Here is a 26,005-nt window from a genome sequence, read left to right as displayed (position 1 = left end):
TGAAAACCAGAAATCCACTATTTTGAGAAGTGGAGATGCGGCTCAGTAGCATGCCAGCTATGGGCAGAAAGCAAAGCCAAAGCATATACTAGCTTAGTTGTAACTGTTAACAGTATAGATATAGGTGTTAAAAAGTACACGTTCCAATTTATTTCACTAATTAACTCATTTTGTTTTTGTTAATGTGTTTTGAAGCAAGGTGGGTGTCACTATAAGGTCCAAGCCACCCTCAAACTCGCTCTGCTCTGTGTGAACTCCAGATTGGCATGAAACTCGCAACCGTCTTACCTAGAGATGATTACCGGTGTGTACTACCACATCTGGCTTGATCAAGTCATCTTTGCTGCCAAGAGGGGGCTCTGTGTAGATCTTGTGCTTAGTATGCATGATTGTTCTCAGTTCCCAGCACCAAAAAATAAATAAGCTAACACAATTACTATGACAAATCCAAATGCTTGTCTTACAATTAGTTATCCTTTCCTATGGGCTGCATTTTCATATGAATAACCAACATTTTATTTTATTCAGTAGAATATCCCATCTCTCAAGCGTGGCAATTGCCTGAGGTTAGCATTACAATTCTGAATACTGTTTTAAGAAGAAGGCACTTATTTTAGAATCTCAACTGCACTGGCAATAAAGAAAAACTGTAACCAAGTCTCTTTCCAAAAAACAATATTAACTAGCTAAATTTAAATAGCTACATTTAAGCCAAAAGCCTCATTTACATAAGTTCTTTAATTAAATCCACAAAACATACCCTTTCCAAATCCTAATGGGATTAAAATACTCTAAAAAAGCACACAGGTTTAAGGGTACAAATCAACATGGAAACAGAAAAGAAATGCCTACTAGCCAAAGCACTGGAGAAGGTCCTTTTCTTTGTTCTCTTGTACTGCCTCACTCATGGTAGAAAAGAGACCTGTAGTCTGGAGGATATGAAAGCCCCAGAGAGAATAGAAAAAAATGCCTTTGATTTTGAGTATAAACCTAAATTTTGGGCTCATCCTGAAATCTGTGCCTGCATTAAATAGATCCACAGTAAAAGCTCTGAAAACTAAACTCCATATCAAGTACTACTACCCAACTCCCGGACAAAGTCATGAATGAAATATCTTTCTAGACACATCTACTAAGCAGAAGAACAAGCACTTTCAAAACCTGCACTGACATTAAAACCACGAAAAAGGAAAACAGACCTTACATCCTGAACTGCCTGCAGGCTCATCAACAATTACCAACATTCTTTAGACAATTTAAACTTGAAGTTTTCTGGCATAAAGGTAAAAATCTCCACTATGCAAGTGAAACCCACTGACCATATCAACATGGGTATATGTGGAAGACAATGATACCAACACTGGAATTATCGAGAGACCTCAAGAAAGCTACAATCATCTTCAATAAGGAAAATAGGAACACTTCTGAATACTGATGCCTTCAGAAGTGTAAGAGAAGCTACAGAAAAGAATCAATGGACATTTTAGAAGTGCAAAAAAAAAAAGGTACCAGAAGCACATAGTACTGAACTAAATATAAGAGCCATAAAAATTTAGTAGTACTTTATAGATGCTTAAAGAAAACAATTATGATTATTTTTAAGTCAACATTATCAATGATAGTTTAAAATGTTCAACCTCAAACGGACTAAAGGAATGTATACTAGGGGAGGACTCCAACGGTACAATTCCTCTGAATAAACTAATGTACTAATTATCAAAACAAGTACTAGGAAGTAGAAACATATTTTTGGGCAGTAGGCAAGTCGAGGCAAAAAGGGTGAGCAAGCATAGTCACTATGTTCAATGTACATTATGTAAAACAACAAACTGTGTAACTTGAGAGTAGTAGTCAGAGGGAGAAAGCAGGAGAGAATGAAGGAAGGGATGACATCTGCCAAGAAGCATTGTACTCATACCCTGACTTACAGAACTGTAACCTCTTTGTGCATCATCATCACCACCACCATCATCATAAAAATAAAATGTGCATTCAGCCTACTGAAGAAAAATTCAGTGAGGTTAACCTGAATTGCATATTACTAATGTAGAAATAACAGAAATGTCTAATATTAAATGACAAATGTGGGCTGGGAATGTGGCTTAGTGGTAGAGTGCTTGCCTAGCATGCACAAAGCCCTGGGTTCAATTCTCAGCACTACATAGACAGAAAAAGCCGGAAGTGGTGCTGTGGCTCAAGAGGTAGAGTGCTAGCCTTGAGCAAAAAGAAGCCAGGGACAGTGCTCAGGCCCTGAGGTCAAGCCCCAGACTGGCAAAAAATAAAAAATTAAAATTAAAAAATTAAATGACAAATGTGAAATATTTTCAGTAACTGTAACTTCCTAAATATAACACAAAAACAAAAGAAAAATATTCAGAATAAAATCTGCCATAGCTACTGAATACAATAATCATGAACAATTTTCTTTACATTGAAGGGAAAAGAAAACCTTCCCATGCATTTATTTCTACACGGTTTCCAAATCATCATCTAGTTAAGCCATAAATGAAAACATTTAAGATGATGCTCACCCAGTTAAAAATGAAAAAAACAAAAATCAGAAGACAATGGAGTACAGTAACCAATCTTTCTTTTTTTTCTTTTTTTGCCAGTCCTGGGGCTTAGACTCAGGGCCTGAGCACTGTCCCTGGCTTCCTTTTGCTCAAGACTAGCACTCTGTCTCCTGAGCCACAGTGCCACTTCTGGCTTTTTCTGTGTATGTGGTGCTGAGGAATTGAACCCAGGGCTTCATGCAAGCTAGGCAAGCACTAAGCCACATTCCCAGCCCCAGTAACTAATCTTAATAACACTTTTTTATAGTATTTACAAATGTTACTCTTGGAATATGACACTTTGTTTTTGTATTTCAGTAGTACAAAGAACCTACACGAATATATGAATTTATATATGTACACACCTGCCTAGGAAGTGTGAAGTCATGAGTTCAAACCCAAATACTGCTACAAAATGCATACGTATATTGTTTGAAAAACATTGTTTTAGCTTAGTTATGAGAAAGTAATGTTAAAGCTTAATTCCAAGAAAAAGAAAACATTAAATTCTCTAGAGAATACTGCTTGCCAAAGGCTGAATCTACAGGAAGGGGTGAGGGATCTGCAGATACTAGCAATGCAAAAGACCTATCATAAAGGTATCCAACTGGGGCTGGGGATATGGCCTAGTGGCAAGAGTGCCTGCCTCATATACATGAGGCCCTGGGTTCGATTCCCCAGCACCACATATACAGAAAATGGCCAGAAGTGGCGCTGTGGCTCAAGTGGCAGAGTGCTAGCCTTGAGCAAAAAAAAAGAAGCCAGGGACAGTGCTCAGGCCCTGAGTCCAAGCCCCAGGACTGGCCAAAAAATTAAAAAATAAAATAAAAAAATAAAGGTATCCAACTGAGGTTTTTCTCTCTGCTGTAATCACAGTCATTTTCACTGACACCAGTGGAGTACATACATGTGTGCACACTCAAGTACAGATATATCAATCTCTCCCTACTTCTCCATCTCCTTTGGAAGCCTTACATATGATGAATCTGCAATAAATAGTAACCAAGCAGAGTAATTTTTTTCCATATCTATTACAACCTAAAACAGTTACTAGGTATTAATAGTAGGTTCTAGAAGTAATCCGTAACCTAATACAAGCTCATCGAATCTATCCAACTTCCTCACATTTAAGTTCACTTGGATATAGGTTAATTTTACATTATACACAATGTTAAGGCCAAGGAGTTCCTCTTGATGACTCCCACTAAGAATTTTGTTTAAAACATTTTGTAATCCTATGGCTATAATCCTAAACAACAACAACAACAACAACAACAACAAAATCATAGCTATAAAACATATTCAGGCCTGAGAATGGAGATGTATGTTTGTAATTCTAGCTACTGGGCGGGGCGGGGGGTCGGGGAGGGAAAGGGGTGTGAAGCACAAGTCTGAGACCAATCTGGGCAGCTTGATAAGATCCTTTCTCAAAGTAAGAAACATTTGGGATGTAGCTCAGTGGTTTGAGGTAAATTCTCCAGTACTGAAGTCAATAAGTAAGTAAACAAAGAGCATAAAATATTTCATTGCAGCATGTTTTACTCTGAACTAATTCCCAATATCCCAAGTAATAGTATATAGTAAAAATAACTACTGTTGTATACAATTTTCAGCACTAATCATTAAACATTACTATGACAGTTTTGCTATCAAGGTATAAAGTCAAGTAAAACCAAATAGGAAGCCAGATACTGGTGGCTCATGCCTGTAATCCTAGTTACTCAGGAGGCTGAGATCTGAGAATTGCAGTTCAAAGCCAGCCCAGGCAGAAAAATCCATGAGACTCCCATCTCCAATTAGCCACCAGAAAAACGGAATTGGTGCTGTGGCTCCAAGTTGTAGAGCACCAGCCTTGAGCCAAAAAGCTCAGGCAGAGCATGCCTAGGACCTGAGTTCAAGCCCCACAACTGACAAAGAACAAACAAACAAAAACAACAAATAAGAAGATACAAAAATCAAAACTGATTAATAAGCTCCAAGATAAGTGGGGACTTACAAAAGACCAAGCCACAGTAATATAAGATAGGCATAACAATATATGATAGGCCTTCTGAAACTAAAATAGCATGAAGATTCTTCCCATACACATCTACCAATCTACTGACGTGGAAGGAGGGAGTCATATACATAGTATGTTATAAGAGTCTCAGCATTGTGGTCTATCATTATTAGCAGTATCAGTTCATAATGATCCAAAAATGTAATCATAGGCTACTGCTTATTTCAAATGTGTACACTAGTTATCAGGACCTGAACATATTTTGTTACTCTCTCCTCACATTGCCATAGGCATCTAACAAAAGAATAATAAGCTACTGCTTTATTGAAAATATAGATGATGCAGAAACTCCATTTATCACAAAGAAAAAAGACGAAAGGAAATAACAGCTTCTGCATGGGGGTGGGTGAAAGGAAGGGATGGTGCTGTGTACTCATTAAGAAAAACACGTTGAATTGAAACCCTTGAACTGTTTAAAGGTAATTTTTTAAAAAGTGCTTCTGGAGGAGGTGTTCAGATAAGATACATACAGCTGCAAAGAGCAGACACAGACTTCATAAAGAAAACAAGGTGATGTGGGGTGACTGACTCTGCTGCAGCTATGATTCTAACTCCACAGCATTTAAACACTCAGCAATACAACTTTACAAACAGCGACTTAACAAGAGGAGAGGACCTCACACCTATAATCCTAGCTACTCGGGAGGCTGAGATCCAGGATTGAGGTTTAAGGAAAACCCAGGCAGAAAAGTTCTTGAGATTCCAACACCAAAACAATCAGCAAAAAGCAGCAGTGCTGGTTATGTGGTTCAAATGGTAGAGTTCTAGTGGTAAAAGTAAGTTTGAGACTAGACTCGACCTCAATACCGCTAAAAATTAAAATTAAAAAAAATGGGAATGTTATAAGTGCACAGAAAGCTCTGTGTTACTCCTGGAAAATCATGGAGTTCCTATACTACCAAGACACAAAGATGGGAATATACACAGTGTGTAACTTCCCAAGGAGTAAACACTCTCAGCATCGTGCCTATGACATCAGGTCACAAGCATACTTACAAATATGGTCTTCTGCTGTCTTATAAAAAAAGCTTCCCTTACAGGTATGCTAAAAAAATGTATGCACTTTTAATAAAAAAAAATCTGAAGTGTGCAGTGGTTCAAGCAAACCCATTGTTGGAAGAAATCTAGTAACTTAAAAAAAGCTAGTTCGACTATATGAACTAGTGAACAAATTAAAAACTGACTACAACAAATTAAAAAAAAACAACCTAAAGCATTAATATCAAGAATGAAAGGAAAAACACAGTGCAAATGTTTCTAATAAGCCAGATTTACTCAGATGTATTACACGTGGTTTTGACCAAGTGGTCAAAATAAATGAACAAAAGTGAAAGGAATTTAAAAAGTGAACACTAAGTCTGGTGTGTGCATACAGTTCAGATGATGTGGAGAAGCACTTCAGTCAGTGACACGTTTTAGCAGGGCACTTAAGCTGTCATGTGATCTGCCAAGAGTTTCCCTACACTTACTTTTGTGAAAATGTCTCCCAAAAAGCATGATTAAGAAGTAAACCTTCCTAGTCCAAAAAGGTATGTAATGCACTAAATTGAAGTGATAAAGGGAAAACATTAGATTTGTTGAAATGCAGTTTATTTGGGGAAACTGGACAGAATTGTGGGGGGAAAAAAGTCAATCAAGGATCTGTAGAAATCTTTATCAGAGGTAAAGAGCATGAACTAAGATCTACTTTTAATGTCTACTCAGTAGTTTTCTATAGCAATGTAGCCCACTCCAAGTGGTTTCATGGTATAGATGCTCACACCTATGGCATAAAAGATATGGACAAACCTGAGTAATTCCAGAGTGCCAGCTCTGCACAACTGACCATCTGGCTTCTTCCTCAACGGTGGTTTCCTTGGAACTATAACCACTGACTCAAGGGTCTACTGTATTACTGAAAATTAACTGGAGCCAGGAACCAGTCAGTATCTCATGCCTATAACCCTAGCTACTGAGGAGGCTGAGATGTGAAGAGTGCAGCGCAGCTCAAAGTCAGCCAAGTAGAAAAGCCCATGAAATTGTTATTTTCAGTTAACTACCAAAAAGCCAGGAGAGGAGCTTTGGCTCAAATGGAAGAGCACTAGCCTTGAGCAAAAGAGCTCAGAGACAGAGTCTAGGGCCTGAGTTCAAGCCCCAGCACAAATATAATATAATATAATTTCAGGGGTGGGAATATGGCTTAGAGGTAGAGTGCTCACCTTCTTGCATGCATAAAGCCCTGGGTTGGATTCCTCAGCATCACATAAACAGAAAAAGCCAGACGTGGTGCTGTGGCTCAAGTGGTAGAATGCAGCCTTGAGCAAAAAGGGAAGCCAGGGACAATGCTCAGGCCCTGAGTTCAAGCCCCAGGACTGGCAAAAAATAAAATAATTTTTTAAAATAATAATTTCACTGAATTTCATGACTGATAAGAAATGGACTAAGAAACAAAGAGAGAAACATCTAGAAAATTCTAAGTGTTTGAGTGTGGGTACTTTGAAAAGTGGTCTTATTACTGATATTAAACATAAGTCTAAAAGCAAAAAGTCTGCTGAAGAAAAATTAAGTTTAGATTTGAAGTGACAGCAATATGATTTCAAGTGCAAATATACCTCAAGTACTTACAAGACATGAGGCAGAATCCCAGCAGCAAAAATTAAAAAATGCAAGTCACTCCTGGAGAGTTAACAAAGAAACAAGGAACAAATGCTGAGAACTAGGCATCAAAGAAAGAGTAAATAAGAAAGGTAGTCACATAACAACAAAGACTTTTCACATCTAGAGCACTTGTCAATTAGTAAGCACTATTGCCACTACTGAATCACTTTTTACTTTCAGAATGGCCTGATAAGATTGGTATTCTTAACCAGCCTCAGTGGCTGGTAATCCTGTAATCAAGCCTATAATCCTAGTTACACGGAAAGAGGAATCCTGAAGGATTGAGGGTTACCACTAGCCAAGACAAAAGTTCACAAGACACTATCTCACCCAATGGCTGGACACAGTGCCTATCATTCCAGCCAAGTGGGGAAACATAAATAGGAAGGCTTCCTACCCTAGGCAGGAAGCAGGACCCTATCTCAATAATAAGCAACACAAAGGGCTGGTATAGAGCAACTCAAGTGGTAGTGTCTAGTAAACACTTCCTAATAAGCACTGAGGCCTTGAGCTAAAAAAAAAAAGCACCCAAAAAGTGTTTTCTTCAAATCTGACAGATGTATACATTTAAGTTGACAACTGAATTCAACTTGCTATAGAACCATTTCTTAAACACAATTCTTTTGGTAACCCACTCATGTGACAGTTTCCCAAAACAGAACAAAACCCACCAGCTCACAACCATGTAAACACAGACAGCTGAGACCAGAAGTAAGATAGCAGAGGGTTGTGGAGAAGACACAAGCTCTAACAGCATCAAATAGCATCAACCTGGAAACAGCAGGAAACTACAAGCAAAGAATCATAAAATTTTATCAAGTAACAATCAAATACATTCCATTTAAACATAAATTTTACACAATATTCAGTAAGGCTTAAAGGCTTCAAACTCTTAACAAAGAGGGTCAGTCAGGGGCTGGGAATATGGCTTAGCAGTAGAATGCTTTGCATGTGTGAAGCCCTGGGTTCGATTCCTCAGCACCACACAAACAGAAAAAGCCAGAAGTAGTGCTGTGGCTCAAGAGGTAGAGTGTTGGCCTTGAGCAAAAAGAAGCCAGGGACAGGGGCTGGGAATATGGCCTAGTGGCAAGAGTACTTGCCTCATATACATGAAGCCCTGGGTTCAATTCCTCAGCACCACGTATATAGAAAAAGCCAGAAGTGGTGCTGTGGCTCAAGTGATAGAGTGCTTGAGCAAAAAGAAGCCAGGGACAGTGCTCAGGCCCTGAGTCCAAGCCCCAGGTCTGGCAAAGGAAAAGAAAAAAAAAAGAGGGTCATTGCCTCTAAAAAAAAAAAAAAAAGTTAATTTGAAGAATGGTAACAATATTAACTCTGCCATTTTCCCAAAAGCTAAGAAAGGCACGTGCTCTTTTGGGTTTAGAAAAAGTATTATATAAATAATATGGCAGTAAATGCTCATAAAAACTTCAAGCTTTAATAAAGGTCCATTCACACATTCAATATACCTACTACACTCTTCAGAAAATAACAATCACTAAAAGGCTGACAGATCCCTTCTCAGATTTTCATATGCATGTACCTATTATATATAAATGAGCCTGCATAAATGTTAATATATGCTAGTGAAAGTGATGTTAATTTTTTAATTGATTAATTGGAAAGGGGGTAAAACTGATTTTCTTAAAAGCCTTGCTCAATAAAATTCTTGCTAACAATGACAAAAATTAATGTTGGTCAAGTTTACTGTGGTATTTTGTTACTGTTTTTTGTTAAAAATTCTGTTCAGGGGCTGGGAATGTGGCTTAGTAGTTGAGTACTTTCCTAGCATGCATGAAGTCCTGGGCTCCATTCCTCAGTATCACATAAACAGAAAAGGCCACAAGTGGCTCAAGTAGTAGAGTGCTAGTCTTGAGAAAAAGAAGCTCAGGGACAGTGTCCAGACCCTGAGTTCAAGCTCCAGGACTGGCAAAAAAAAAATCTGTTCAGGCTAGGCACCAGTGGCTCACTCCTATGTTACTAGCCACTCAGGAGGCTGAACAAAATCTGAGGATTATGGTTCAAGCCAGCTGGAGTAGGAAAGTCCATGAGTGTCTTATTTCCAAGTAACCACCAAAAAGCCAGAATTGAAGCTGTGGCTCAAGTGGTAGAACACCAGCCTTGAGTGAAAACGTTAAGGAACAATGCCCAGGTACTGAGTTCAATCTAGTCCTTATTAATCTCTCTCTCTCTCTCTCTCTCACTCACACACACACACACACACACACACACACATACACGTTCAACTATTTTCAAACTTGGAAACTACAAAGTATTATTTTGAAAGAAACGTTTGGGGCTGGGAATATGGCCTAGTGGTAAAGTACTCGCCTCGCATACATGAAGAAGCCCTGGGTTCAATTCCTCAGCACCACATATATAGAAAAAGCCGGAAGTGGCGCTGTGGCTCAAGTGGCAGAGTGCTAGCCTTGAGCAAAAAGAAGCCAGTGACAGTGCTCAGGCCCTGAGTTCAGGCCCCAGGACTGGCAAAGAAAGGGAGGGAGGGAGGGAGGGAGGGAGGGAGGGAGGGAAGTAGGTTTGCTTTAGGCAAACTGATGAATAGTAACAGTAGCTTACCCCTTCCCCTTCCTTCCTTTCTCACTCTTTTTTGGTGCTAGTCCTGGAGCTTGAACTCTTAGGACCTAGGTGCTGCCCTCCAGCTTCTGTCAAGGCTTGTGCTGTACTACTTGAGCCACAGCTCTTACTTCCAGACGTGTGTGTGAGTGTAACTGCAAATAAGAGCTTCATGGCCTTTTCTGATAGAGCTGGCTTCAAACCATAATCCCCAGATCTCAGTCTCCCAAGTACAAGAATTACAGGTGTGAGTTAACAGCATCCACTAAAAGTTGCATTCTTTAGCTCTTAATAGTTCATAAAGCTATTAGAGTTTTCAATATTCACATCAATTCTGAGACAGTCACAGAAGATGTCACTAGCTCTATTTTAAAAGAGTAACTAGAGGGGCTGGGGATATAGCCTAGTGGCAAGAGTGCCTGCCTCGGACACACGAGGCCCTAGGTTCGATTCCCCAGCACCACATATACAGAAAACCGCCAGAAGCGGCGCTGTGGCTCAAGAGGCAGAGTGCTAGCCTTGAGCGGGAAGAAGCCAGGGACAGTGCTCAGGCCCTGAGTCCAAGGCCCAGGACTGGCCAAAAAAATAAATAAATAAAAATAAAAAATAAATAAAAATAAAAGAGTAACTAGAAAACAGAGAGAGAGCAAGGGAAGAGGTGACATTGTCCTAAAAGAAATGTACTCTTTACCTGATGTATGTAACTGTAAACCTCTATTTATATACCTCTATAATAACAATTTTTAAGTTTAAAAAATTAAAAGAGCTAACCCCCCCAAAAAACTTTTAGAAACCTTATTAATCAAAATTAATATTCAACTTGTCTAACACCATTTTATAATGATACAGCTACCATCTACTCTTGCTTTGCATTCTGTTATCTGTCACATATTTTTTTTGACAGCAACCACCTTGCTTTTGTAGCTTTAAAACACTGGATCCTTCAAAACAACATTTAGCAAAAGTCTAAATGATATCAATACAAAATAGCCACCATTATTAGAAGGTGAAAAACACGCAGGACTAACCTATTTGGTTTCTTGGTTTTCTGAAGAGTCTGAGTAGTTGAGAAAGTGACACTAAGTACTCTATGAACATGAGCAGCACAGTATTAGCCTGTTGAGTGTTCACTCATGATAATCATGAAGAATCACCAACTCCCACCCTCCACCTCCAACTAACACAAACTTCCAATATTCCATTCAAATAAATCCATACAGAAAAACAAAAGCCAACAACTGAGATGTAAAGGCCATACATTAATTCTAATTTGGCCACAGTACTTTTCTTGGCTAAGCTGTGATTCCAAACAAGTTTTATCATTTCTGAGTTGTGATGCCTCATAGTAAAATTAATTTCTGAATGAAAAAAAAATCTTTCACGTCTAAAATTAGCATGTCTTGGACATCAAGTTTGACATGTAAACAAATAATCCAATTACAGAACCACAATTTTTAGCTACACCTATAGCCTGGGCTTTAGCAACCAAACTGTACAACCAAAGCAAGTAGAAACTATGCCCCATGAAAGAAAACAAAATGTGCAACACATATGTGCACACATGAAATGAATCTTCAGCTTAATTTTCCCAAGATTCAAACACATCTTTTAAATATTGCTTTTCTGTTTTAGAAGTAGGAATACTGAAATGGCCGATGAGACAAGAAAAAGAAACAAGCAGTTGTAAACTTTTTCATAACATATCCAGTGTTAGCTAGAATTTCTGAAATAAATGTGAATTTTATTTCTAACAATAATCACAGTTTCACCATTTCATGTTCACAATAAATAATATGGTACAGCTACGGTAAACTATGTGACAGAAAAAGTAAGCTTTTCTGGTCATGGAAAGACTGCACAATACTTAGCAAATACTTTATTTGCCAAACACAATGTTAAGCAATATGAGTAGGATTTATATTAATTATTCCTAATAATCCTCATTGAACAAAATGTAAATGCCATTTGTTCAATTTGCTTTTCAGTTCACCAAAGCTTTAATCATGTGCAAAAAGTTGGTTATGTAAGTAAAATTTAAAACCAAGTATATTTCATAGTAATTTTTAAATATCCTTATATGCTGAAACACAGTATGACATCAAAAAGAAAGAGGAAAAGGAAGAAACCTAAACACGGGATTCTACAAAACTCTGATACCTAACAACTGCACCCTCTTCTAAAACTCCATACCTAAACTATTCTCCGCATCTCCACCTTTCCAGAGATCATAATTATTTAAGTTGTACCAAACTACTCTATCTGACAAAAAATATTAAGGACTGACTTAAGGTGTTTGAAGTGGATGATTTTTAACCCTCATTCCACAGTGAGGAAATTTTTTTTATCCTGGTGAGAAAAAAAATCCTCCCAACACTGTAACTATCCATCATCACCACCACCCACTATGCTGTATTTGTCTTTAACTTCATTGGCTCTGGAACTGCCCATCTTCGTAACTGATTTGAAGTCAAAGTGAAAACCAGGTTTTATAGACAGCAGATGCTATCTTCAGAAAAAGTTTGTCAACTTATGGGCCCAAGATTCTTCCCTTAGAGAATGAGAGCTCTCTGAGGAGACATTTTCTTTTACTTCTCAATAAAATCTGCACCACTAGAAACAGACCTAAGTCCTTCTCCATATCTAACTCTTGTAAATCCAGTGATGTTGCTGGGCACTGGTGGCTCACGCCTGTAATCCTAGCTACCAGGAGGCTGGTATCAAAGCCAGCCCAAAGCCAGCCTAGGCAGGGAAGTCCATCAGAATCTCCAGTTAACCATGAGAAAACTGAAGTGGCGCTGGGGCTCAAGTGGTAGAGTGCTAGCCTTGAACTCAAGAGCCCAAGCCCAGAATTCAAGCCCCACAAGCGACCCCCCCACCAAAAAAAAAAATTCAGTGATGTTTTGCAGAGTAAAATAAATGGTTCCTTGTTTTATATTTTTACCAGTGCCTAAGTGGTTATAAAGCTGAATGGGATTGGGAATGTAGCTTAGTGGCAGAATGCTTGTCTAACATGCAAGAAGTCCTGGATTCAATTCCTCAGTAACACATACACAGAAAAAAGCCAGAAGTGGCACCGTGGCTCCAGTGGTAGAGTGCTTATCCTTGAGCAAAAGCAGTTCAGGGACAGTGCCCAGCCCAAGTTCAAACCCCAGCCAGGACTGGGGGGAAAAAAAGCTGAAACCAAGAAAATGAGAATTAAAGCTAATTTGTCTTTAATGACTTGAACATCAGCAAAGAAAAGTGAAAAAGAAAGTCAAAATGGAATTCTGGTAAAAAACCAAATGAACCTTAATTGTATATGAGTAACAAACCCTTATTAAAAAGAAAAACTAACCAAGTAATGTTCCCATGCAGCATGTTAACTATAGACCCTCAGGGTAAACAAAATATAAAATAGTAACTTTTAATTGATAAGGTCTATTTCACAGACATAAGCTTTTGTGATTTGGGGACTGTCTGCCTATGTTAGTAAGCATACTATAAATGACAGGTTTCCACAGATTTAGAAAGGAACTACAAAATGAACCCTACATTGCTGGTCTAAAACTGGAGCTATCATGAACTCACAGCTTTTAAAATAGATGTAAGAGGCAGGGTGCCAGTGGCTCACACCTGTAATTCTAGCTACTCAGGAGGGGAGGCTGAGATCTGAAGATCATGGTTTGAAATCAGCCAAGCAGGAAAGTCCATGAAATTCTCATCTCCAATTAATCACCAAAAATCCAGAAGTGGAGCTGTGGCTCAACTGAAGAACATTGGCCTTAAGAGCAAAAGCTAAGGGACACTGCCCAGGGTCCCGAGTTTAAGCCCCAGCATGGGCACGGAAAGAAAAAAGAAAAAAAATTCCCTATTAATAGGATAAACTTGGGCAACCAGGTATAGTATACTGAGAGCTTACAGTATTGTTTCTGGAGTATTGCTGCCCAAAATGTACAACCTGAACCTAATAATATTTCAGAAAACAGGAGACAAATAAATATGATGAGAATTCTAGAAACTGTCCAAAGCTCATAAAGAGAAGAGCAACTGCACTGGATCAAAAGAGATAAGAAAAATAAATGTTAAGGTGTGATATAATACTTATTCAGACAATATATCGGTGTTAATTTTCCAAATTTGAAAGCTGTTCTATGGTTAAATAAGACTGCATTTTAGGAAAACAGCCATTTAGGTCACCACCCACTGAAATTTACTCTCAAAAATATTTAGGAAAAAAATGTATTTATGTGCATGTGTATATAGAATCAGAATAAAGTTAATATGAGACACAAGAATCTGGGTAAAATATAAATACACATAAAATATCTTCCTTGCAACTTTCCTATAAATATGAAATTAGGAAGTTTCAAATAATAGGAAAAAAATTAAAGTTAATTTACATTTGGACATGATACCAATAAAAGGAATTATGAGAGACTGAGTGATGGTTGTCTTCACAAAGGGTTTCAGAACGAGGCCCCTGCTGTTTTAATCTCCACAAACTGCACTTCCTGGGCAAAAGTCACCATAGTGGACATCAGATGTATTGTTTGTAAAAATCAGTCAAATCTACTCTTCACACAAGTTTTCCTAAAAGGTTTGTTGAAAATGACGACTCGGTTCAGGGGAAAAGAAGAGCATGAAACACTACTATACACAGAAGATCCTCAAAAATCTATGGGTTCTTCATCTATGAACCCAACCAATCACAAATTTTAAAATGTATGTCTGCATTTGACCATGTTATGTTCAGTTCATGTTATGTCTGTCTCTGTCATTAATCTCCAAACAAACAACAAATATTTACATGTCACTGACTTGTACTAGGTACCACAGAGGTAATTTAAAGTATATGCAGGCAGGGTGCTGGTGATTCACACCTGTAATCTTAGTCACGCAAGACACAGCTCTGAGGATCATGATTTGAAGCCAGCCTGGGCAGGAGAGTCGATGAGACTCTTATCTTCAATTAACTACCAGAAAACCAGAAATGGAGCTGGGGCTCAGGGTGGTAGACCACTAGCCTTGAACAAAAGAGCTCGGGGACAGTGCCCAGGCCCTGAGTTCAAGTCCCATGACGAACAAATAATAGTAACAATAACTATAATAATAAAGTCTGCAGAAGCATGTGTGTAGGCCATGTGCAAATACCATGCCTTTCTATCTGCACTCGTGGGTATCTGCAAGAATAGGGAGGTGCTGCTTTGGACACCTCCACCTCCCACACCAGGGGGACACACTGGGGTGTTGTATTTTAAAGCTGCACAATTGCAACAAATGTTGAGAACGGAATTTCAAAAATACATAACCTAGACATTTCTCTATTATAGTTATCAACTGCCACATAAACTAGACATTAGATATCAGATATTTTTGTTTGTAGAGACTTATTAAAGGTTCTATGAATTCAATGAAGGAAAAAAAGATTAACAAGAAATTTTTACTTATTCAAGACTTGTAGACTCAAGGAAAGAGCAAAGATTAAGAAGAAATTCTGTATTCCACAACTAGCTGTAGTAGAGGATATGCTCGCCATGTCTAAGACCCTGGGTCCAATCCCCAGCACCCACAAAAATCAAATATTTTACTCCAGAGATTTCTGGTTAGCCCAGCTACTTCAAATATTTTGATAAATTCAAAGCCCATCAATTTTTCCATAAAATCTTGTAGTATCAAAAACATTGTTAAAGAAGGTCATTAAATAAAAAAATATAGTTGACCTTTGAGATACTACATAAGAAACGCATGCATGACCCAAAGTGCTTCGGCCTTTACTCAAAAGAGAATGAAACGAGCTCTGAGGAATCAGCACAAACTCAGGAAATAAATTTATCAGATGATAACGAATCTTTTCATATACTTAAATCAAGAGTTTGTTTTTAAAATAAAATGTATTAATTCAATCTAAATTTCTAAAGCATTAGACTAATTTTACCTCACTGACCAAAAACAGTCCTTACAGCTGCATTTTATAAGAAATAGTTGTTATCCTAAAACATCAAATGTGATTTTATGAAATGCGTAATAGAAAATTTAGATAACATAAAAAGTAATGGTACCAGTCATGCATTCTCACTGCTGGAAAATCAAAATCATTTACCTGCTCAGCCAATTCTGAGCAGCAGCCCAGCAGAGCAATCAGGCTCTGAGGAAGATACCGAGAATGGGTCAGGCAGAACTGAGCCTGGAAAGAAGTACAACCAACCCTTGGCAAGAAGCCAGCCTAGAGTCAGAATGCTGTCCACTCACAGCTCTACAGCATGGGCACTAGGAACAATGCCAAAGAGGCAGAAAGACAAGAACCACAAGAAGGTAAGCTCTGACAGGGTTTGGTTTACCATGGTATCCAAGACAGAAAATGGCCTGGCACTTAATAACCATTTACAAAGAATTGAATGAACGAACGAATGAAAGAAGAAATCCTCTCAAGTCATCCTCAACAAATTGCATTAACTTGCAAAATTATTTTAAAAACAAACGGTACACATTAACTTGGTAGTCTTAAGTATCTTTAGAGAACATGAATGATCAAATCCTCAACTTAAATAGAGGTAATGTCAATGACTGAGATATTTCTTGACCTACAGTGGGTATTATAAGTTACATACTCTCCCCTGCATTTGAAAGATGGCTTTATCAGACATTCTCATAAAAGAGAATTAAAAGATGAAATAAATACATAAAATCAAAATCAAAGGAGCCTTTGTTTACCATGAAATTTGAGATAAAACTAATTCAACTAAGAAACCACATGATGTAAATATTTCTCATCAGAACTCATTTCATAATTGAACCAACTCTACCACACTTCACTCCTGTCTAATTATAAAATCTAAATTTTCATGTAGTCTTATCCCTATAGTATATTTTAAAATAACTGTCCCAGCTTATAGTTTGAAGAATTCCTAAAAACAAAGTAAGATTCATTTCCAACCATCAAATTAAGACATCTGCAGTTACATTATACAGTATTGTCTTACTAAAAATACTGTAAGATTATGTGGAGTAGAATACAATCTTTTTGAGTTTATAACTTATGGTCACTGTTAAGAACAGCAACCTTCCCTCCACCCCCTTTTATGAAAGAAATCTCAAAATTTGGGCTGGGAATATAGCCTAGTGGCAAGAGTGCTTGCCTCGTGTACATGAGGGCCCTGGGTTCGATTCCTCAGCACCACATATATAGAAAAGGCCAGAAGTGGCACTGTAGCTCAAGTGGTAGAGTACTAGCCTTGAGCAAAAAGAAGCCAGGGACAGGCCCTGAGTCCAAGACCCAGGACTGGCAAATAAAAAGCAAAAACAGAAATCTCAAAATTTCAATTTGATTCCCTACATAATATCTTCAATATTTAATGTACTGTAAGTAACAAGCTCCATTCAACTTCCCAATATATACCCATATAATGAATACATTTCACTACCAACTTAAACCTAGTATTTTCCAAAGAGCCTGCCTTATGTGGATTATGATCATCTTACTATGCTTCTTGTGTCCATGCTGCTGGAAAAGCAGTCTGTACAAGCAGGAGTAGAGGCACAATCCTGAGAGAGAGGAGCAGAGAAAGATGTTGAGAAAACAAAACCAGACAAAATGAGCTCACTTAAGAATTTAGGAGCTCAGACAGTGTTCAAGGTCAATGATTACATTCTCTCACATCACTGAATTAGAAACTGTCCAATAACAACAAAACCAGCTCTAGAAGGACGTATCTGAAGTTGCGTAAATATAATGTTGTAAATATATAACATCACTGCCAGTTCTATAAGCTACCCATGCCTTTCTAAAAAAGCAGCAAATGATTAGGGAAATGGAAGTAACCTAAATGTTAATCAAAACCACTGAAACAAACTCAATACTAGTCTAGAATAAAATGGCTTGATGATACATATAGGATCAATTTTAATCTTGTCAATTTTTTTACATGTAACCTTGAAGGATTAAGATTTTTTTTTTTTTTTTTGGCCAGTCCTGGGCCTTGGACTCAGGGCCTGAGCACTGTCCCTGGCTTCTTCCCGCTCAAGGCTAGCACTCTGCCACTTGAGCCACAGCGCCGCTTCTGGCCGTTTTCTGTATATGTGGTGCTGGGGAATCGAACCTAGGGCCTCGTGTATCCGAGGCAGGCACTCTTGCCACTAGGCTATATCCCCAGCCCACAAGGATTAAGATTTTTAACACACTCAAATCATGCAGTTTCAAAAGTATTATTACCAATCTCAATTATCTTTCTATTCTAAATTTTTTAATCTGAGTAAGATAAAAATCTATTGCTATGCCATCATTTTAAAACAAATTAAAAACAGATTTGAAAATAGAGTATAATTACTATGCAACATAATACTCAGAATAGATGTAACCTAACCAAAATCGTCAATAGAGAAGTCCAAAATCCTCCTCTTCATCCCATAGTTAAGTGAAAATGATTAACAGATCAGAATTCTGATCTAAAAGTTTTGATCTACCTAATTAATCTATATTCCTAAGGTAGCCATAAAAACAACCTCTCACGTAAGTAATGGTTAAGCATACTATGTCCTCAAAAAGTTAGGCTGGTAAAAAAAAGTTAGGCAAGCTTCCTACCAATCAAGAACTTAAATGCACTTTAAAGGTAAATGACTAGAAAAGTTAGCTAGCTTGCTCAGTTTCCTAGTACGTTATCCATCCATTCATTTATTCAAGAAACCTTTCTGGGTACCAATGGCTCAAGCCTGTAATCCTAGCTACTTAGTAGGCTGAGATTTATGATCACAGCTAGAACATGGAAGTCCAGGAGACCTTTATTGCTAATTAACCACCAAAAAAGCTTGAAGCAAGTGGTGTGGCTCAAATTGTAGAGCACCAATCTTGAGCAAAACTGCTCAGGGACAGCATCCAAGCCTTGAGTTCAAGATCCAGGAAATGAACTAATGAACATATACACACACTCACACACACACAATCTTCTTCAGGCATACATATGTACTAAGTATAAAAAAAAAAATCTGTGGTGTAGACCACATATTTACCAGGTATGAAAACCTGTGCTGTGTACCATGTATACACTAGCTATGAAAAACTGAGCTGTGTATCAAGGATATGAAGCAATGAGGCTACATGGCCACCATTCTCACAGAGTTTACGGTCCAAGATTAAGATTAAATACCTAGAAGGTATCTCCAGACAGCTGATGGGCCTTAAATCATTCTCAACCAAGATTTTATTGTCCCACAAAGGATATTTGGTGTGTCAAGAGACAGTTTTGGTTAAGACAATGGGTAAGATGCCAATGGTATCTTTGTAGTTGGTCAAGTCAGGGATGTTGCCAAACATCCTACCATACACAGAACTGCTCCCCACAAAAACTATCCACCTCAAATAGCAAAGAAGTCAACATTAAGAAACCCTAATGTAAACAAGGTAGGGTAGGGAGAGGCTAGTGGAATTCTTCCTTCTCGTAAGAGATTTTTAACAAGGTGCAAAGAAAAATTTACTAATTAACAATTACAATACAGTCACTAGAAAGTACAACCAGCAAAGAAAATCCTGATAGATGAAAATCAAAGAGAAGTGCAATGTTTTATGGATGCTTCCAGATAAATGTTTTTTTCCCAAACCACAAAGGGAAAATAAACTAAAAGAATTTTTTTTCACTCATGGAGCTTGAACTCTGGCCCTGGGAGCTGTGCCTGAGATATGCAGCTCAAGTCTTGCACTCTAACACTCTGAGCCACAGCGCCACTTCTGGTTTTTCTGATTAATTAAGGAGATAGTAGCTAGGATTACAGATGTGAGCCACCAGTGCCTAGCATGTGTTTTATTTTTCTCTGTACCTTTTCCACTTTACCACCCCATATCTACTACTAGATATTGCTGGGACGATTATACAAAGTCCTAGAATTAGACAGAGTATACACCCTGTATAAAACTGAAAATGAAGATGGAAATAAGAAAAAACAGGAAAATGTACCTATAAAACTACTTATCTGGCTAATTACAGGATTCTAATGTGAAAGCCACCATGGATTTAAGTAATCTAAAGATGATAAAAAAAAAAGTAATAGAATCCTTTCAAAATTTATGAAACAAGATAAATCCCAAAATTAACTTGCATCATTAACTACCCCAGCCAAGCATCAACTCTTAAGAGTCTTTTTGTCCAATCTGGACAAGCTCCTTTCATCATTTCAAAATCGACAATAGTCATCACATAAAGGGCTTAACAGCAGCTTTTGATGAGAAACACAGACTCCTTACCGGCCCATACATTAATGGAAAGCAGGATAAAAGCCCATCATCCCAGCCTTAACTCTGTATCTGTGTCCTTTGCTATGAGCCATTCTCTCTGGCAGTTTTGCCAGAGGCATCTTGGAATGAACAGACAGGACACCAGGCCACTCTACACTGGCACTGATGACTCCTAATGTAACAAGGCTCCACCTAACCAATTCTGCACCTCAGACCACCATAACACACCAATGACTGGGACTGTTTATGCCTTCCTTTATCTCCGTGACCTCAAATTCTTTATCCACTTAAACCTATGGCTACGTTGCCTCGAAATGAAGTGCTGTCTTCCCATGGCATGCCCAGGCCACATAATAAATCTCCTTTCTCAGTCCATCTCCACGTCTCTTTATCTGGTGTGCAGGGGCAAATGGCCAGATCTGACATGTGGAATCCCAGGCATTTGGGGCTGAGGTCTAAAAATTCCACTTCAGTTGTGGTAATTAACTCTTTCATCACTGTGAATGGACTGAAGTAGAAAATTGTGATTTCCACACAAAATTAGCTAACTGGGCACTTACAAAATGAATTCTAGAACCCAAATCTCACTCAACTCACAATTAAGAGAAATTTACCAAAATTCTTACACAATCAAATAATCTTAAGTAGCAATTTCCAACATCTGAGGCTAGAAACAATCTTTGAGAAATTTTGTGGGGGGAAGCAGACAGCAGTGAGGACTCACACCAGTCGTACAGGGGGGCCAAGGGCATTCACGCTGAAAATCATTCACATTTTTCATGCTCTTAGGAAACTCAGCATGCTGTTATTTATTTTCAAGCTAATGCTCTCTGCTAAATTAAAAACTGAGTGAAGTTCAGGCTTGGAAACTCTGAGGATAAGCAAGCCATAAAATATTTCATATTTAAAACATTTAAGAGACACAAAAAATATTTTTCCTTCCTTTTTTGCCATTCCAGAGGCTTGAACTCGGGGCCTGAGCACTGCCCCTGGCTCTCTGTGCTCAAGGCTAGTGCTGTACCACTTGAGCCACAGCACCATTTCTAGCCTTTTCTGTTTATGTGGTACTGAGGAATCAAACTCAGGGCTTCATGCATGCTAGGCAAGCACTCTACCCCTAAGCTACATTTTCAGCCCACAAAAACGTTTTGCTGACAAACATTTGTAATAATTCTGAGTTAAATTTTAATACCTTGTTGGAGCAAACAGAATTTAGTGCTTCAAAGATATTTTGAAACTTACCAGGTAAAGAAAGGTCTGAAAAGATAGTAACCTAAGAATATATAGGCTTCTAAAATTCACGGTAAGCATGTTTTTTCCTAATCCTGTACCTCAGATTCTTTTTAATATTTTTGTACTTTGGAACACAATTTAATGAAATACAATACTTAGTGAACTTCTTAGTATATGCCTCCTTGCTTTACTATTACATACAATATATAAAATGCTCTAATACTTATCAAAGTTGTTTAAACAAGACAATGCCTGTTTTACTAATCTTCCACATGAACTTTCCTTCAAACTTTCATCCTATTCTGCTATTCTTTCATCTCTAGTGTAAAGCATGATAAACACACAGCAGGTAAATAAATGATAAAGTTAAAAAACTTTAAAATTCTTTGAAATCCATGGACATTAAAATGGAACCCAGAAATCATGTGTTCCTGTAAAAATTAGATGTGTGTTGTAGGCATGTAAATGTCAGGCCCCTTATCTTTACTGACAATTCTTAAAAACTAGAAAGTAACATTTCTTCCTCACTGAGCTCTTCTGTGAACAGAGGGCACTAGCACTAGTCTACATCTCCAGGGTGGAGTCCTGCTGAAAACGCCCAATATGGCAAGGAGGTGGGCATATATTGGAGCCCTCCTAAATAAAGACATTAAAACAGAAGATAGTTAAGTCTAATAATTGCTGTGGAAATAAAAAAGGAATTTCGTTTACAATTTACAAATCTTCGTGTTTAGGACTAGCATTATGTGTAGCAAATGCAGAGGCGGTTCTTTCAAAACTAGTAACAAGAACTGGACATATTGTATCACTGCGTCCCTAAGTTCTTTCTGTTCCACATCCTAAATCCTACTAGGTGTAAGGTCTCCTGGAGGGCTACAAGCAGACGCTCCCACCTGGTTAAGTCTCCACCCAGTTACCTGGGTAACCCGCAGACTTGGAGGCAGTTACCTCCCCCTTCCCTGAGGTCACATCCTGGCCACACCTCCCCATCCCAGCTCTACATAAGGTATCCATCCCCCTGGGGTGACTCCTCTTGCCCGCCTCCCACACCTTGAACTTGGGAGCAGGTTAGCGGAATGAACTTTTCTCTCCAGTCTGAAGACCGCGTAGTAGCTACCTACGTTAAAACCTAACACTGTGTATGGGTTAGAAATTGCTTTACAAATGGAGATATCTTCCCCATCCCCCAAGTTGTCAGCTATGAATTCACTTTTTAAAAATCCCAAATCTCCCAGTTATTTAACAAAAAGTTATTAAGATAAAAACTTATTTTAAAAAAATCCTTTCCAAAAAACAAAAAAAAGGTTATGTAATGTGGCAGCACCACACGTGGTGTAAATGGCATTTAAAAGCTCTGGTCTGCTTGGGTAATCACAGTCTAAGTCTGATATTTTAAGAAGGCAGTTAAGTATGTCAGACATTAACAATCATCATCGAATCAGAGTATCAGCACGTCCATATCAGAAGTTCATAAGAACTCTGGTAACTCGGTTGCCATCACATTTAAGTGTTTTGTTTTTCTCCCCCTAAGGATTACAGGTAAGAAGTAAGGTTGCTTGTACAGATGTGTACCAGTTGTGTTTAGTATTTAACCTAAACTGAAATCCCATCTTCCAAACAAATCAAATACAGGTTAAGTGTGTTTACACATTTATATACGGATCCGTTTATGTGCGCACATATGCATGTGTATAATGTACGTTTATACACATGCAATACGGGCATGTACAACACACGTCGCACGTGTGCAATAGCCATATATATTAGAGATCTGTCTTCCAATTGCTAAGTTCAATTACACGGTAACAATCAGACACCTGCATTTTTTACAAAAAAATAAATAAAATAAAACAAAAGGCCCCGGTATTCGGATTTGACCAGAGGGCCGGTGGGGACGGATTCTCCCCCATCGTCCACGATGACAGCCTAGGGGTGGGGGGGTGGAGTCACGGAACGGCCTCCCCGCAACCGGTCGGCAACTTCCACCACCCCCTCCCCGCCCGTCACCGCTCCGCAGGGGGATGGTGCGGGTCACGACCGCACACCGCCGCCCGGGACCCGGGAAGGTCTGCAGAGGCGGGGAGGGGAGGGGGGTGGGGTGGGGTCCTGCGGCCGGCGCGCGCGCCCGGGGTCCGCGCGGGGCCCGGGGGCGGGGGGAGGCCCGGGTGGGGCGGGGGAGAGGCGAGGCCCCGGTGGGCCGGGCCGGGCCGGGTCGGGCCGGGCCTGGGACCCGCCGCCGCCGCCGTCTGTCCGTCCGTCCGTCCGTCCGCCCCGGAACCTCTCCGCCCCGGAACCGCCCTCCGCGGGGCGGCGCTGCCCGCTCCCCTCCCCCACCGCGCCGGGGGCCCGGCCGGGGCGCCCCGCCCGGGAAGGCCCGCGCCCACCCTCCGCGCGGGGGCCGGGAGGGGGGACCCGAGCGCGGCGGTCGGGCCCCCCTCCCCCACCCCGCGGCACGGGCAAGCAGGGGAGCCCGAGTGCGGTACCAACCTCGCTGTTGAAGGTCTTCACGGCCTCCATGTTGTCTGCGCGGAGGCCCCGGGCCCGGCGGCGGAAGAGGCGGCGGCCGCCGCAGCGGATGGGAAGCGCAGGACGGGGCCCGGCGGGGGACGCGGCGGCCGGCCGGGCGCCGGCGGGCGGACGCGGGCGGGCGCGGCTCCCTCAGGGGCGGCCGAGCCCCGGCATGGCCGCGGGGCGGGCGCCGCGGCGGGCGGGCGGGCGGGCGGGCACGGGCTGCCGGGGCGGGCGGGCCGCGGCGGGGGAGGGGCTGGCGCGGCCGGCGCCTTCTCTTCTCCGCCCCGCTCGGGCCCCGGGTGTCCCGCGCTCAGGCCCCGGTCCCCACGCTCCCCACCCCCGGTCCTCCTTCCTTTTCCTCCCGGAGGCTCCGGCTTTCGCCTCCCCGCCGCTCGGGCCTCAGGAACCAGCAGCGCACGGCGAAGACACAAGAGGAAGCGCTGGCCGCGGCGGCTGCGGCATCCAATATGGCGGACCCGGCCGGGCCGCGCACCTCCGAGTCGGCGGCGCCGGCCAGCGCGCCCCCTGGCGACGAGGCCGCGCGGGCCCCGGGGCCGCGCGGAGACCATCGAGCCGGCGCGGGCCAGAGCGGCGCGGGCCGCGCTCGGGCTCGGTGACGCGGGCTCGGTGACGCGGGTCCGGGCCGCCGGCGCGCGCGCGCGGAGGAGGCGGAGGCGGGCGCGGGGCGGCGGGCGCGGGGCGGCGGGCGCGGGGCGGCGGGCGCGGGGCGGCGGGCGCGGGGCGGCGGGCGCGGGGCGGCGGGCGCGGGGCGGCGGGCGGCCTCGGAAGGTCCCGGCGGGAGGATCGGGACGCGCCCGGGCCTGGCGCGTGAAGGAAGCAACTTCGTCCCGGTCCCTTGCGGTGTTCGCGGTGCCGCGGCTTCCCGCGCTCTCCACAGCTTTGGCGCCCGGGCGACCCGATCCGCCCCCCCACCCCGCCCAGCGTGCGGGGCCCGGGGGGAGACGGCGGGGGGTGGTGGGGGCTAGGTGGGCCGCGATCAGAACCGGACCCTTGGGGCGCGCAGCCCGTGGCCGGGCGGGGTGGGAGCCCCTGCTTGGAGGATGAGATTGTTACGGGGAAGGCACCTGCACCCCCTTTCCTCTCCCCTCCCCCACCCCCAGACCCTGTGTAGATCCGAGGGGTGCAGGCGGGCTGTGCGTCCCGGATGGATCGGGAGAGTCGCCTCCACTCGTGTGGGAAGACCGCCACCGTGGCTCCGAGTACCCGCCAGGCGCCCTGACGTCCAGGTAATCGGGGGGTTTAGTTGGAGTGGAGAGTTGGTTCGTTCTGGGGGGGAGGGGGGTGCCGCCGGATGCCCAGCGAGCTGTCTTCTCGCCGAGGGGCGCTATTTGAGTCAAAGCAGGTCTTAAGAGCCTCAGTTTGGGAGCCATAGGAAGGAACAAAGGCCCCGACGACTTGGGGGGTCTTTGAAGTGTGCTCACTTGCACAGCTTTACCACCGGGGCCGGCTACTTACAAGGTCAAAAAGAGACATAAAAATCCCATTGCGGGGTATGTACCACGTGTTCCTGATCCACTCATTCCCCGTCCACCGAGGGGCATCCGGGTGGGTTCCCATATTGTCGCCATGACACGCTGTGCTGCGATGGACATGGTTGTGCTGGTGGCTTTAGTGTGTAAGGTGTGGGCATTTCCACCCTCACCACCTCCAGCCCCTCCTCTCCTCCCCCTTATCTCGCCCTAATTCATTCTCCAGACAGTAGCCAGAAAGGCCTTTTCCAGAGCCATCCGATGGGTTCCACCGCCTCCTTAAAGTCCCCGTGACAACTCTTCCAGTGCCATTGGGACACTTGGGAAACTCTTCCGGGGGCCCAGCCTGCCAGACTTCTGCCACCCCCACCTCCCCCCAGCCCCTGGCACTTCCAAGGTGGCCTCCGTTCTGTATCTCAGCCGGCAGCAGGGTTTTCCACCTGCGAGGGTGCCGCTCCCTGTCACAGCTGACCCTGTAAGCTGCGTCTCCGAGTCGCCCCACGACCCGCATGGCATGCTGGTACGGCCAGGTCCACTCATCAAGCCAAGCTCTCAGCCAAAACTCCCCCGCTTTGGCCAAATGAGAGTTATTTATGCAATCATACCCGGGGCCAGCGGTTACTGAATAACTTGGGCCTGAGACTCAAATGCAACACCAGATAACAAGTCAGGTTACCAAATGTGACCTCATAAGGCTTCCACATCCAGAAAGAGAGCAGAGGGCAAAGCTTCATCAGAGGAAGCGGAAGTG

At 41.9% G+C, this 26,005-nt stretch overlaps 1 protein-coding gene and 1 long non-coding RNA gene across 5 annotated transcripts in view; one reads left to right on the top strand and one right to left on the bottom strand.

Moving 5' to 3' along the window:
- Positions 1-23,862, bottom strand: part of Scaf8 (SR-related CTD associated factor 8) — a 136,285-nt gene extending 112,423 nt beyond the window's left edge. For 2 of the 4 annotated variants that reach the window (XM_048354346.1, XM_048354350.1), the window contains exons 1-2: positions 23,741-23,862; positions 17,278-17,340 (exon numbers count right to left, since the gene is read on the bottom strand). In XM_048354346.1, coding sequence (XP_048210303.1) covers positions 17,278-17,340; positions 23,741-23,770 — 93 coding nt within the window. In that variant the 5' untranslated portion in view covers positions 23,771-23,862. The remainder of the gene's footprint in view (positions 1-17,277; positions 17,341-23,740) is intronic. The other 2 variants (XM_048354348.1, XM_048354349.1) reach the window with 1 other exon arrangement.
- Positions 9,031-14,593, top strand: LOC125357433. Its single transcript, XR_007212152.1, has 4 exons — positions 9,031-9,044; positions 9,906-9,910; positions 10,227-10,234; positions 13,648-14,593. It is a non-coding gene; the product is annotated as an uncharacterized LOC125357433 (long non-coding RNA).
- Positions 23,863-26,005: the final 2,143 nt, after the last annotated feature.

This window comes from Perognathus longimembris, chromosome 9, assembly GCF_023159225.1.
Source record: "Perognathus longimembris pacificus isolate PPM17 chromosome 9, ASM2315922v1, whole genome shotgun sequence".
In the NCBI taxonomy this organism is placed as follows: domain Eukaryota; kingdom Metazoa; phylum Chordata; class Mammalia; order Rodentia; family Heteromyidae; genus Perognathus; species Perognathus longimembris.
The sequence above is the reverse complement of the archived record's forward strand: the minus strand, read 5'-3'. Positions and strand labels throughout refer to the sequence as shown.